Source organism: Arxiozyma heterogenica (assembly GCF_036370985.1).
Source record: "Arxiozyma heterogenica strain weizmannii chromosome Unknown scaffold_7, whole genome shotgun sequence".
Classification (NCBI taxonomy): Eukaryota; Fungi; Ascomycota; class Saccharomycetes; order Saccharomycetales; family Saccharomycetaceae; genus Arxiozyma; species Arxiozyma heterogenica.
In genome coordinates this window covers 473,522-487,996 of record NW_027042660.1, presented here as the reverse complement: position 1 = coordinate 487,996, position 14,475 = coordinate 473,522, and the positions used below count along the sequence as shown (strand labels likewise).

The window sequence follows — 14,475 nt, the reverse complement described above, 5'->3', positions numbered from 1 at the left end:
ATCTATTAGATTAATACACACGTACATATCTACATACATACATATATTCTTTTCTATATTCTTTTGAAACCTGGTGGGGGTTGAAACTTTCTTGGTTGTGGAACATTTGAAGGTTTCCCATCCCTTTGATTAGATTTAAGATTACTACTGGCCGTATTATTAACATTACTACGACTCTTCTTCTGGTTTTTATTTTGTCTTTTCTGTTTTTTAATTTTCTTTTCCTGTTGTTTCTCTACCTGTAACCTTTGTCTCTTTGTAGTATTTGGTTTATCTTCCACCACAGTTGATAATACATTTTCACCTCTTAGTATAGTTAATCCAAGGACTCTTCTCTCAGGCTTTATACTATTAATAACATCTTTATTTTTACTATTTAATTTCAGTAATTGCCCACGAGGTATTCTTTCTTCTATACAATCAGACAGAATTAGATTCATATATTTATCAAAAGCCATTAATTCTCCAATATAGACCCTACCATCCTGTGTAAAGACCTTCAGTTTATAGTTTATCAAGTCTGATAAACGACTATTTTGTTTCACATTTACTCCTGACATATCTTATTCGACAACCTTTCCACCTTTTGTTTTGTTCTTCTTTTTTTTTTCTCTAATCTCGGTTTCTTGCTGGCCTTGTCCAAAACCACACTGCAACAACAGCTAGTACTCAACCCTTGCTTTTAATCACTCTCTTTAGTCTCCCCAACTTCAACAACATCATAACAGTAAAACATCACTTTCATTTTTAACCAACCCACCTTCTCAAATATTTACAGAAAACCAAACCCTAAGAAATTGGAATCAAAAGAAACAAAAAAAAAAGAAAAAACAGAAAGAAAGAAAAAGAAAGAAAGAAATATTCAACAAAAATAAAAACTACAAAGAGATAAGTAAGATAAATTAATATGTTAAGGAGATGGGCGACTATGATAATCACATGTAAGTGTGCGAGGGTTACACCTGTATAGATTTTAATTAGGATTATTTATATTGACGTTTTTTTGACTGAACTATATTCATATATTGATCTGTTGGTGTCTCCATATTAAAAGTGAACAGAAAAGTACAATAAAAAGAATAAGCAGGTAAGGAAAATATGTCTAAAGAGGTTAAGGATAATAGTAATAATAAGAGTGTTTTAAATAAACCCACAAATATCAGTAGTGGGGATACAATAAATAAAGTTGAAAACAAAAATATAGATGACAGTAATCAAGAAAGCAAAAATAACAAAAGAAAAAGAAGAAGAAGAAATTATGATGATTATGATGCTGAAATAGATAAAGAAGAACAAAAATTTAAAAAATTAAAGAACAACAATAACAACAATAACAACAGTAATATATCAATTTCTAATACAAAAATTGAATCCAATATTAATTTAGATCAACTCTCTGATTCTGATATAGATGATGAAAAATTGGATCAATTATTAGAACACGATTTAGATAATGATATAGAGGATGATTTGGCTGAGATTGACACAGCTAATATTATTTCTAATGGGAGAAGAACCCGTGGAAAAATAATTGACTATAAAAAGACTGCAAAAGAATTAGATTCGATTAAAACCAAATCTGTATTGAAGGACGCATCCCTATCACCATCATCATCTACTAATAAAGAAGAAGCAAATGAAGATGATGACGAAGAAGAAGACGATGCTGATTTCAGAATATAAGTAACGAACTTATCTCTATATCCGTCCATAAATACGTAGATATATATATATATGTATGTATGTATGTATGTATGTATGTATGTGTGTATATGTGTGTTTATCTATATGAACAAATATTTTTTTTTGTTTCTTTGATTCTTTTTGGAAACATTATTGCTAATCTTAATAGCAATTCAACTATAAACCAAGACATTCCATATACTGACTTCTTATGTTGCTTTATGAGTTATGTGAAATTCTTTTTCTTTTAAAGACACTATTTCCTATTCAGGTAAATAGCATGTCAGATCTATCAAAGGCCTTCAGATTTCCTTTTTAGAATTTTTATTTGTTTACATTTTTACCCAAAAGAGACAGCCTCCATTGTAATTTTTTTTTTGGATTACTACTTGTAAACAGCTCGAACATATTTACAATCCAATCTTCTCAAGGAATAAACTCTAAATATCAAAAATGAAAAAAAAAATAGGAAAAATAAAAAGACATACTCATTAGCTTTATTGCTATTATATGGGAATATTTACTACATACTAATAAATCATCTCCAGTTTACTACAGCTCTTTTGATTTTTTTTATTTCTTTCGTGTATGAAATTAGCCAGATATCGTCCCAGATACTTACATCCAAACACGCATAAAAAAAAGGGTTTACCATTTGATTTTATTACATTATAAAAGAAATGTCCAGATTGGACAACAATTTAGCATTCAAGAAAATATCTAGTAAATATGGAAAAGTTGGGTTTCCTATGGATACCATTCCATCTTTACCCTTTCAATCAAATTCAGATCACACTATACTGACAAATCATCAACCTGATATAAAAATAAGTGACCAGCTATATGATGAAACAGTAATGACAAAATATAAATCATCTTCAGGAATAAATTCACCAAAGGGGCAAGTTAGATTTTCCATACCTGCTAGTAACAATGATTGTAATAATATGAATAATAATGATTATGATAGTGATAGTACCTTTGATACAAGCAGTGGTTCTGGTAGATTAGTTAATGCATCTCCTAATAAAATCGTATTTCCCAGAGATCTGAGTGATTCAGAGTCCCAACCCATCATACCATCGTCTATAAATGAAAACACAACGATAAATAAACATAATGAGAATATAAAGCTATTGGCACGAATGGGTATTGAAGGTCATCTAGTAGATTTACAATCAAAAGTGATGGTTAATGTACCAGAAGAGATATGGAATTTTCATCATACTAGAAGCCACAATAAATCGCATCAAAAGACGAAATCAATGGATGAAACGTCTCTAAACCATAATCCAATAATAAGCAATAACATATCAAATTCAAATAAAGGTCATCACAGATCAAAGTCCTTACAGTCCATTATCTCTCAAACTCTAAGTGAATTTAATTCTTTTAATGATCCAAATGATTCTTCATTCTCCGTTGGCAACCTCACTAATTCTAAATTCAATGATTCTCAAATAAGTCAAGTTTCTCCTCTAAATTATCCATCATTCAATAACAGCAATCCGACATTAAAAACTCCAATTAAGTCAACTAGTTTATATTTAGCTTCTGATTCACCAATTAATAAACATAATGTACCAATTCCATTAGAGATATCTTTACCACCATTCTTGTCACCAAAAAACCAACATAAAAAAAGAAATAGTTTAATCTATGATGGTGAATCATATAGTGTCTATAATGAAGAAGACGATAATTCTTTATCTTTGTCAAGTATCAACAAAGAAGAGGGAGATACATTGTCAAGTGAAATATTAAGTGATTCTCTAGTATCAACTAGTTCAATACCGTCTATGACATATAATATATCTTTTGATGCCAATACAATAGATCCCGATAGTTTGTTGGGGATTGATGGTGAAGCAAATGTAAATCTTAAACGTCAACTCAGAAATTTAAAAAAGCAAAAAGACAACACCATAAATCATAAAGAAAAATCAAATAAAATTGATCCTAAAATTCTTCCTCCTCTTCCTTCTATCCCTCAAACTCAAAGGACTCTTAAAAATAATGATACAAACCATCAATTAAAGGAAAAAACAACAAAATCTAATCTACTACCACCATCAAAAAATACACAACATATTGATAATGTACTACTAAATCAACAATCTTCTGAAAAGATCTGTAAATATTCTCTTCCTGACCATTCAAGATTAAGTAAAATGATTGACGAATATAATTCACCTACCAACACTTTATCTCCAATTAATGAACATATACCCAATAAAAACAATAATAAATCTGTTAATACAGATGACTATACAAGTGAATCATTAGCCATCTTAGCAACACCGTCTAAATCGATCATTATACCAGATCTAGATGATATATTACTGAGTACACCAAACAGTACATTACAATCTTTTACATCAACAAGTAACACTAATAGCTCGTTAAAATTTTTTGACCAATTTGAACCACTCTATCAGAATAAAGCGATAGTTTCTCCTATTAATAACTCAAGAAGTTATGGACAATTGGATACATCATTTAAATTTCCTCCATTATTGTCCCAACAGCCGAAGACACCTGTGAAACAAAGCTATCAAAAAAATAATCATAATAACAATAGTAATTCCAACATTCAACATCAAAACCAATATACAGATAATGATTATCACAGGACCCCACAAGATAATACACAAGTTGAAAAAAGAAGACAAAAATTACTAGCATCACACTTATCTCCCAATAACAGAATTGGTCATTCCCATAAAAGAAGTAGAAGTATTCATAGTATGGATTTCATAACTCCACAAAAATTTCTAGATGTAGAGAATCTTCCACCTACCCCTTCATTACCATTTAATGCCACCTCAACCCCACCTGAAAAAGAACCAACAGCTCCAAGAAGATCTTCTTTAAGATTAAGAGAATCAACTGGAAAAAAGGATAAGAAAGCGGTACAAAATAATCAATTAGTAAGTAATATAATAATTTCACCTGAGACCATTGGCTTCAACTCACCTAATTCTAATAATAATTCTGTATCAGGACATAAGTTTCAATCTCCTATAAAACCTTTATCCTCTTTTCAATCCTTTTTAACACCTATCAAAAACGAAAACCTTATACCGAATATCCACACAGACGAAGTTTCTAAGAAACAAAAATCCTATAATCTATTATCGCCAAGGAGACAACTTTCAAATCCAGGAAGTAATCAATCATCTAGTGTTAATTCACAATTTTCTAAAATCTCACAGCTAACGCAAACAACAGTTGCAACAGAAATCTCAAATAACGATATTATTGCCCATAATATAGACTCTAATTCCTCTAATAATAAGGCAAATATTTTTAACGATTCCTATAGGGTGGTTAGAGAAAGACAAAAGGATGGTCGAATAGTTGATGTAATTATTCTTGATGATGACAGTGACATGCATAATAATAATTATACCATTAAAGACAAATACAGACATCGCAATACACCTAACAATAGCCATGAAAACATGTTAACAAATAATCACAAAGAGAACTCAGCTAAATTACTGGCAAAAAACTATAAAAGCTCTCCAAAAATCAAATATAACTCGAATACAAGAAAAGAACAAATAGAACATTACACTGACTTATTAGAAATGTGCGAAAATACTGCTATGAAGGCAAAACAGACTATCTTTGAATTAGCAGGTGTTAGTCCATCGTCCAAAACTAACCTTTAAGTTAATGAAAAATTTTCTATAATAATCAATAATTTTATAATCATTCTTATATATCTATATTCTCATATGAAGTTTTCTTAACGTTTTACAAGTAATAAAGTTTACACAAAACAATTTAATAAACAAACTTGCCATTTCTTATAAAATACAAATATAATTGTTAGATAGTTTAAATGAATATTTAAAATAATATTATTACAACACAATTAACATATATGTATATCAGAAATATGCTATATAATGTATTAAACGTCTTATGAAAATTCAATTTTGGCTTAATCTACCTACTTTATTATCAAGTAGTTGATTCTATATTCTTTCTGGTGAATTTGCTACTGACGATGATTCTTGAATGGGACTTAAAGAGTACTGACTGTTAATCGCATTTATAGGGGATAGTTTAGAAAAATTTTTTGAGTTATTTTTATCCATCTTTGACGGAGATGTTAAAGGTGACCTCGAAGGAGGTGTTCTACTTTCAACACTCCCGTAATTCAGAACACTAAGATTATTCGTAGCATTATTGGACCAATTTCGATTAAAAAAGGTAACAGTCTTATTGTTAATTTCTATTCTATTATTCAATGGTGTGTTTCCTCGAGGTACACCTATTGGTTTTGAATAATAACTATGAATTCGGCGGAAACTTAAAGGTGAACCAAAAGTAGTCCGCAAATGTCTTGATCTACTTCTAGCGACTTCCTCTTCTGAGAACTCAAAATCTTCTGGAACTTTATTAATTTCATCCAAGTCATAAGTATAACCATCCTCTTCAAAATCATGTTTGTCCTTGTTATTATTATTATATTCATCTTCTTCGGCTTCATCAATAAAATATAACGTACTTGTCAATCCTGGGACTTCCGAATCCAAGTTAGAATTTAAGTCATGATATTTTAGTACGTTAGATCTAGCTGTAGGTGGTAAAGGCTGTGAAGACACTATATTACCGGATGCCTGAACAGAAGTATTTTTGCTTTTGCTTACAATAGGGGATAACAGGATGTTCTTAATTGGAGTAAACTGTCTTGAGTTAAGAGGTGATGGTATATCTAAATGAGATGTTAGAGGAGTTAATGATTCATTTTCGGTATCAGTTTCGTCATTATAATCATCTGCTAGTACAGAGGAACTTTTGTAAGATCTATCAAATGGTTTCTTTATTGGTTTAACACTTAATAATTGAGAATTAATATTAGTAGTTATCGATAAAGGTAATTTTGGAGTTTGGTTTCTATCCCATAAATTACTGGCATTGGACAAATAAGTTCTCATTTCACGATCATCGGAAATAGAATTAATTGGGGAATTTAACAATGATTCTTGATTTACATAAAATGCAACATCTTCCGCAGAATCTATCGCATCATCATCATCTGATAGATCAAATAGATCACTATATTTGGTAATATTTTTACCAGTATTCTCTTTAGGTTCAAAACTTTTTAGAATCTTAGAATCTTCTAGTATTAATGGTGTATCACTGTTGATCATAAGTGTTTTTTCTTGATCTTCTATAACACAACATGAGCCGCTCTGCGACGATTCAGTTATTATTTTGTCATTACCCTCATTTGGCATTTCAGCATTTCCTTTCTCTTCTTCATCAGAAATATGAAATAAATCATCAAATGACCGAAGCTGGTGATTACTTGTTGGTATTGATTCGGCTTGCATATTATTTACTTTTGTTTTTTTTGAATTAACACATATTTGTTCAACATTATCATTTTTGCTAAGAAAATAATTATTCTTTATCGATTCATAGCCCATTAGAGGATTATCATCCCTATTTACATAATCATTTTTAGAGATACCATTAAATAGATTAATACAGCCATTACTTTGTTGTGTGTTCCTAGATTCATTATTGTCTTTCATTACTGTATCACCATTGTATCTATTATCATTTTCAATATCATCACTATCAGATATATCAAATAAATCATTATAGCTATTCACTTTATGACCTGCTTCAATAACTGGTTGTATGATGGATATATTATTTATGTATTTCTCGTCTTTAAAAGTTATATCATCCATATATTCATCATTATCACTGGAAGTTTCATCAAATAAGTCACTATACTTTGTTATGGGTTTTTTCAAGGTTACTGATTTTTTGTTAGGAACCTCTACATTATTATTACTTTCGTAATTGTTATTTAGTCCAATGTGATCTGTATTATTGTCAGTCAAGTCATAGAAACTGTAATTTATATCGTCCATATCATCTCCATCATCATAATTCATATCTTCATCAAAATTTTCATCCTCATAGATATCATTAATATATACTGTCCCGTTATTTATTGCTGCTTCCTCATCCTCTGGTTTAGAATAATATTTTACAGATGATGTTCTTCCATTAAGACGAGAATATTCAAAAGAAAATTCTGAAACATCACTTTCATTTTCTTCCTCACTTTCGCTTTCTCTATCATTAGCTCTGTTATCCTCTAGCACTATTGACTTATCTGATATTATTGGTTTTTGAATTATAATACTTGGAATCGCCGAATCGTTTTTAACCAATGAGATATCTGACTTTTGAGTTAATCTATCATTATATCCTCTATCATCTTTAATAACAGTTTGTAAAGATAACAAATCCTCATTTGAATGAATTCGAGCTTTTCTATTTTTATATTTTTGTTCTTTTGAAACATGGACTGATCGCACTTTTGGAATATTTAATTCATTTGGTACATCTCTTAAGTCATCTGATTTCTTACAAGTAGAATACTGTATAAACTTAACGTTCAATTGATCTTTATTACAATAATTTTTTTCGGTTTCATCAGAAATAATAGATGGTCTTCCTGATATTTTTACAGGTGGACTTAGATTTCCAACATTACTACTATCCTTTATCGACGATTCATTGTTATCATTATTAGACGCATTTAAATATATAACATGATCTTCTGAGCTGGTATCATTAAACTTCACATTCTTACTGTTGTTCGAGATAGTCATGCTGAGATTGTTATTATTATCAACACTAGGTCTGTTGTTGGAAGATCCCCACGAATGTACTATTGTACCTTTAATTACTGGTATATTATCAACATCGTTGCTATATTTGTCAGAACCCGAAAGTGAGGATAAGGATATCCGATTTTTACTTTTGTGGTTAAATAATTCGTTGTTAATTTTGCTACTAGCATTAGTATTACTAGTTAAATCGAGACTAGAACGTAAATTAGAAATAGAATTTTTCTTAAACAATTTATGTGTTTTGTTAGCCAATTTATGAAAAGATTCAAAAGTGGGAGAGTGCTTTGATGGTGATGAGCGATGTAAATTATAAACCGAAGGTGGTGGGGTATTAAATTCTTGTGAGCTTATTTTCTTGGGAGTGTTAGAAAAATCCAAATTATCTTGAAAATTTGTAACCGAAGTATTCGTGAAAGTAACAGAAGTATGTTTCGATATACTATGATCATTTTCTACTGAATTGGAATGTCTATGTGATCTAATAAAAGATTTCATTTCATTAAAAAGAAGATAATACTAATCCTTTTTCAATCTTTTATTATAAATTGTTTCCTTCCTGCTATATATATTTATTAAAAATAAGTATTATCAATCAAATAGAAATAAATAGAAATGACTTATTTACAAATAGAATCATTTATACCAATTCTACCCACCCTCCACGAAACACTTTGCTATCATGTATCAGCTACTAATTAACGAACTCTCTCAATATCAACCTCTAGATATTCTTTTACAAATTCTTTTATCTGTGCTCTTCCATCAAATCGAAAACCTACAAAAGTTCTAAAAGTCAACACTAAAAAAAAAAAAAATAGAAACAAAATTCTAAACGTAAGATTAAAATGTTCAAGGCAAACTCTAAACAACTGTCAACGTGTTGTATACATAAAAAAACATTCGTTATAAGCTATCAATTAATACTGTAAGGTTTTCTGTTGTTACCAGGAAGTTTCATTCTGCATTTAAGAACAGAGAACTGTACTAGAGAGACCTTTTAAGAAAATATTGAATCGAACTCGGATTCTAGTTTTGAATAAGTAACTTAATTCAAAATAAGTAAAATTACTTCAAAATTGTATTAATAGATAAAGGAATACATACATAAAAAATATTAACTAAAAACAAACAACTAATGTGGCTAAGTGAAGCTCAAAGTATGTTAATATTATCATCATTTTTTTATGTCATAAAAGAGAATTTCTTTATGTACAATATTTTCTTTTACTAACAAATTATCAATTGCTTTTCTAATTTTATATGCATATATGTGGTATCTGTACATGATAATTTATATTTAATGTAGAATTTGGTGTTGCATTCACTTTTGGTGGAGTTGGTTTCTTTTTTTTTGGTATTCTCACCTTCTTTGATAGAGCGTTACTAGCTCTAGGCAATATTCTATTTCTCATCGGTGTGGTGTTAATTATCGGATTACATAAAACTACTATTTTTTTCACTAGACCAACAAAGAGACGTGGTTCTTTATGTTTTATTTCTGGAATTCTTCTGATTCTTGCGAAATGGACTTTTATTGGATTTATTGTGGAAACTGTGGGGATCTTTGGTTTATTTGGTGACTTTTTCGGTATAGTGGTCCAGTTTTTAAGGTCATTACCTATCATTGGTCCTATCTTATCTCATCCTGCAGTGGCACCAATTGTCGACAGAATTGCAGGAGTATCAGTTTTGCCTGTATAAAAATAACACTAGTAAAAAAGACAAATAATATGATATAGAATATATATATATATAACATATATGCAATTTCATTACCCTTATATTTATACGTGAAGAAAAAGAAAGAACAAAATGAAGCAATTATGATCTTATATAGTTATGAGAACATCAGAATTTATTATAATGTGTTTTGAAAAGTCTAATAGATTATAATCATCGCCGTACTGTCCCACTATCTGTAAACCTAATGATGATTTTTTACACATTGGGATCGATATAGTTGGTAGCCCTGCAAGAGACATGGGTACTGTAAAAAAATCATTTATATAATCCATAATCGGGTTCTCTTTACCTTGGTTCTTATTATTCAAAATGTCTACTAATTTTGGAGGTTTAGTTAAATTAGTAGGTACCAATAAGAAATCTACTCCATCTTTTTCATCATTTTCATATTCTTGATTAGACAATAATATATTAGGCAATCGGAAAATTGTATTAAATTCATCAATTAATCTCATTCTTAACTTTTGCGCTTTCATGTAATTATTTTTATACGAATCTGATGACAGGGTATAATTACCCAATACAATCCTCCTTTTCACTTCTTTACCCAAATGTTTAGATCTAGAACTTGCAAATAGGATTATATCATTTTCCGTGTCTCCACCTTGATTTTGTGTTTCAAAATCGTCACTTTCTCTTGATCCATACCTAATCCCATCATACCTAGCCATATTAGATGCCACTTCTGAGGGACACAGAGTATAATATATGGGTAACGACAATTTCCATGATGGAATGGATACCGGATATAATGACACCTGTGGAACAGATTTAAACAAATTTGCCAATATAATTTTAAAGTGAGACCAAACCTCAGGATCACATAAATCAATAAAAATTTCTTTTGGGATACCAATTTTCCATTCTCTTGTATTCATCTTTGGATCTTGACCACTTTTCGATCTAAATTTCTCTGGTAACGATGTAGTATCTTTTGGGTCGTATTTATCCAATAGCCGGAATATATATTTAATAATATTGATATCATTTGAAAGTATACCTACTGTATCCAAAGATTGTGCCATGTCTATAACACCATACCTTGATATTTTACCATAAGAAGGCTTAAAGCCCATAGTACTACACCATGCTGCAGGTAATCTGATGCTACCACCTGTATCAGTTCCAATAGCAAAATCTACCATATTAGATGATACACTAGCAGCAGCACCAGATGATGATCCACCAGGTACGCAGTCAGGAAACAAGGGATTCAATACATCATTTAGATTTAATTTCAAAGGATCATTAATACCCATAGATCCCATAGCAAATTCATCCAACCTTGTCTTACCAATATATTTCAAATTAGTTTGTTTGGAAAGAATTTCATATATGGTGGCATTAAATGGTGATTTATAATTAGATAACATAAATGAATTACATGTTGTATTTTCATTTGTATCAGAAACACATATATTGTCTTTTAATGAATATGTCAAAATTTGGGACCCTTTCTTCAATAGCGATTGTTCATTGTTATTCTTAATAGATAAGAAAATATTATTAATTAATTGTGCCTTATTCATTCATATATATATATATACAAATAGATAGATAGACAAATAGAGAACGTGCTTTTCAGATTATTTTTCGATATCTTTGTTATTAACTCAATTGATACATGAAAATTTTACATCAAAACACAAACACACATGTATATATATATTTGTATATGTTCATATTATTAACTCCCAATTAGTCAATCTAGATGTTTAATTCAAATTTCTCTAGACTTCATTTCCTTTTACCAGTTCGCTTTTTTTTTTTAGGATGTTTCAAAAAAAAAAAAAATAAAATAGCGCATAAGAAGAATGTGAAAAGAATGTTACAGATGCGGAAAATAGCAATTCCGATGGCGGATTCTCTAGGTTCCGTAATCCTGTGATTAAAGAATCAAATGTTCAAAAACCTATTACTTTTGTCGATAAAGAAAGAAAGAGAGAAAGAGAAAAGGAGAAAGAGAGTTTGTGTGTCTGTGTGTGTGGGAAAGTTGTGGGATGAATATATAAACCATTGAAGCCATTATTGGTGTGCCAAAAACCTTTGAAAATGTATGGGAACAACACAGATAATGATATTTAATAAGATTATTGTTAGATGATGGAAACTGTTATTAATTTTATTATTATAATACTTTGAAAAATGCAGATTGAATTAACTGAAGAAGATATATGTGGATACGACGATGGTGGTGAGGTCGAAGGTGGTGATATTATTGTTTATGAAAGTAAAAATGGGGTATCTAATAAAATTAAAGAGATGAGATGTTTGAAAAATAAAGAAAAAAATATTAACCCTTCTAATGATATAAAATTTAAATTAGATAGTATAGAGAGGGAATTATTATCTTTGGATCTAGGAGATAAATCAGAATCTTCTTTAAGAAGATATAATCAAATAGTAACATTATATAAAAAGATCCACGATGTATATCATAATGTTAAAAATGATCATGATAATAGTCCGGAGATTGATAATATGAATGATTATATAGATACAACAACAGAAATTAGGGAAAACAGTGATTTATTCGATTATGTCACTATGCAAAGATTGACAAAGCTAGAACAAAGATTATCGGTTTTAGAGGAGTCCATTGGATTTGACAATGATCCAGACACCGATTTGAATAATGACCCAACTTTAAACATTATATCGAGGATAAACAAATTATATGCTCACTTAAAATTCATTAAAAATCAATTGAATAAAGAAGAAGGGGGTAATAAAAACATAAACATAAATATTCGAGATAATAGAGACAAAGATGATATAAATATAGTTGAATCATTTGAAAAAATCAATAAATATTCTCCATATATGGATCATATAATAACAAGATTAGAAAGTTATAGTTCCATCTACGATGATATGATTGAAAACAATCTAAGGTTGCAAAAGTGGGACAATAAGATTGAAATTTTAATAGCACAACAAAATAAATGGATTGAATTATTGGATAAAATTGATAAGAAACTTGGATCTAACGACTAGTTAGAGGTAAATAATTAAATAAAAGTCAAAACAAAAAAAAGAAAAAGAAAAAGAAAAAAAAAAGATAAAGAGAAAAACATAGTATACATGATAAATATATATATATATATATATATATATATTTATTAGATTTATATGAATTTTATTTGAATTAAATTATTTTATTTCTTCTTTCTACCAAAGAAGTTTCTTTTCTTTTTCTTCTTCCCATTCTCTAAATCATTATGAACAGGAGGTTGATACACAGGTTGTTCACCCATCATCATTACAGGTGCCTGTTGTTGAGTCTGAATGATATTACCTTGTTCATCGTACATTGGTTGAATATTATTGATATTAGTGCTAAAATAATTAATAAATTCTGGTCTTACATGGAACCCATATTGTGGTGTCTCTAGCTGCTGAGCCCAGGTCGGGTCGCCGGAGACAGCGTATTCGAAGGATCTGATAGTATCCAAAGGTCTTTCATCACGAGATCTAGTTGGATTAGATACGTCAGGTATGGTGATGGGTTGGCCGAAGACGTCTCTTAGAAGTTGCTGTTGACCGTCTTCACCTACTGAGAAATAGGACTGTCTATTCATGTTATCATGGAATGTGTCTGCAGCTTGTTCGAAAGGCTGTGCTTCTTGCACAGCTTCCAAGATTGGATCTGCCACTGATGCTGTACGGACTTTTAATCTTGCCATATCTTCCTTTGTCACTTCTACTTTTGAATGGCGTTTTTCATCACTGCTACCACTGTGGTTGGATACCCCAGATTTTCTTCTAAAATGTTTCATAATAACTTTCTGTTTATTTTTATTTGATTACTTATATTTTGTTCTTCCAATAAAATATCTGATATTACCGAACACAACCTTGCTTGATTTTTTTTTTCTTACTACGTTGAACTGAACAATATATATATGTGTTTGTGTGTGTGTAAATGTATGTATATGTATAGTTACTTAATTATTTAAGGCAAGAATACTGGGGGAAGAAAATAGGAAAGACTGCAGATCAAGTAGTGTTACCTTAACCAATAAGTACATACCATTACTATTTGAATATTCATTTCATTTTATCTTATTTTATTTTTTTTTTGATTTTGTTTTCTGATAAATTTAAATTTAGAAATAATAAACAAACAAACAAACAAAGAAAAAAAAAAAATAAGGAGAAAAAATCAAAAGAGCAAAATTGTTTAAAAGCCTTCGAGAAAAAAGAGACGCCAAAACAACAACAAAAAAACAAAAAAAAAGGAAACAAAAGAAAAACAAAGGAAAAAGTAATTTTTTCTTTATGTCTTGAGAAATGGAGAAACAAAAAACTAAATCCCCGTTTTTTTTTTTTTGTTTTTTTTTTTTTTTGAAGGTATGGCTATTATAGCATT

General features: G+C 29.7%; 8 protein-coding genes across 8 annotated transcripts; 4 read left to right on the top strand and 4 right to left on the bottom strand.

The window, feature by feature from the left end:
- Positions 1–53: 53 nt before the first annotated feature.
- On the bottom strand, positions 54–560 carry SMB1 (mRNA splicing protein SMB1; the record flags this gene model as incomplete). The annotated part of the gene is made up of 1 exon (XM_064861346.1): positions 54–560. The coding sequence occupies one exon, from the start codon at positions 558–560 to the stop codon at positions 54–56; it is 507 nt and encodes a 168-aa protein (XP_064717023.1).
- A 538-nt stretch (positions 561–1,098) lies between these two features.
- CHZ1 (Chz1p) lies at positions 1,099–1,683 on the top strand (the record flags this gene model as incomplete). Its single annotated transcript, XM_064861345.1, has 1 exon — positions 1,099–1,683. The coding sequence occupies one exon, from the start codon at positions 1,099–1,101 to the stop codon at positions 1,681–1,683; it is 585 nt and encodes a 194-aa protein (XP_064717022.1).
- Positions 1,684–2,363: 680 nt separating this feature from the next.
- On the top strand, positions 2,364–5,360 carry FIR1 (Fir1p; the record flags this gene model as incomplete). Its single annotated transcript, XM_064861344.1, has 1 exon — positions 2,364–5,360. One exon carries the CDS (start codon positions 2,364–2,366, stop codon positions 5,358–5,360), a length of 2,997 nt encoding a protein of 998 aa, XP_064717021.1.
- A 309-nt stretch (positions 5,361–5,669) lies between these two features.
- On the bottom strand, positions 5,670–8,855 carry ZRG8 (Zrg8p; the record flags this gene model as incomplete). Its single annotated transcript, XM_064861343.1, has 1 exon — positions 5,670–8,855. One exon carries the CDS (start codon positions 8,853–8,855, stop codon positions 5,670–5,672), a length of 3,186 nt encoding a protein of 1,061 aa, XP_064717020.1.
- Positions 8,856–9,495: 640 nt separating this feature from the next.
- Positions 9,496–10,061, top strand: GOT1 (Got1p; the record flags this gene model as incomplete). The annotated part of the gene is made up of 2 exons (XM_064861342.1): positions 9,496–9,517; positions 9,667–10,061. 2 exons carry the CDS (start codon positions 9,496–9,498, stop codon positions 10,059–10,061), a joined length of 417 nt encoding a protein of 138 aa, XP_064717019.1.
- Positions 10,062–10,189: 128 nt separating this feature from the next.
- HER2 (glutamyl-tRNA(Gln) amidotransferase subunit HER2) lies at positions 10,190–11,632 on the bottom strand (the record flags this gene model as incomplete). Its single annotated transcript, XM_064861341.1, has 1 exon — positions 10,190–11,632. One exon carries the CDS (start codon positions 11,630–11,632, stop codon positions 10,190–10,192), a length of 1,443 nt encoding a protein of 480 aa, XP_064717018.1.
- Positions 11,633–12,248: 616 nt separating this feature from the next.
- On the top strand, positions 12,249–13,100 carry PWA37_004870 (uncharacterized protein; the record flags this gene model as incomplete). The annotated part of the gene is made up of 1 exon (XM_064861340.1): positions 12,249–13,100. The coding sequence occupies one exon, from the start codon at positions 12,249–12,251 to the stop codon at positions 13,098–13,100; it is 852 nt and encodes a 283-aa protein (XP_064717017.1).
- A 161-nt stretch (positions 13,101–13,261) lies between these two features.
- GSR1 (Gsr1p) lies at positions 13,262–13,882 on the bottom strand (the record flags this gene model as incomplete). Its single annotated transcript, XM_064861339.1, has 1 exon — positions 13,262–13,882. One exon carries the CDS (start codon positions 13,880–13,882, stop codon positions 13,262–13,264), a length of 621 nt encoding a protein of 206 aa, XP_064717016.1.
- Between the last annotated feature and the right edge of the window lie 593 nt (positions 13,883–14,475).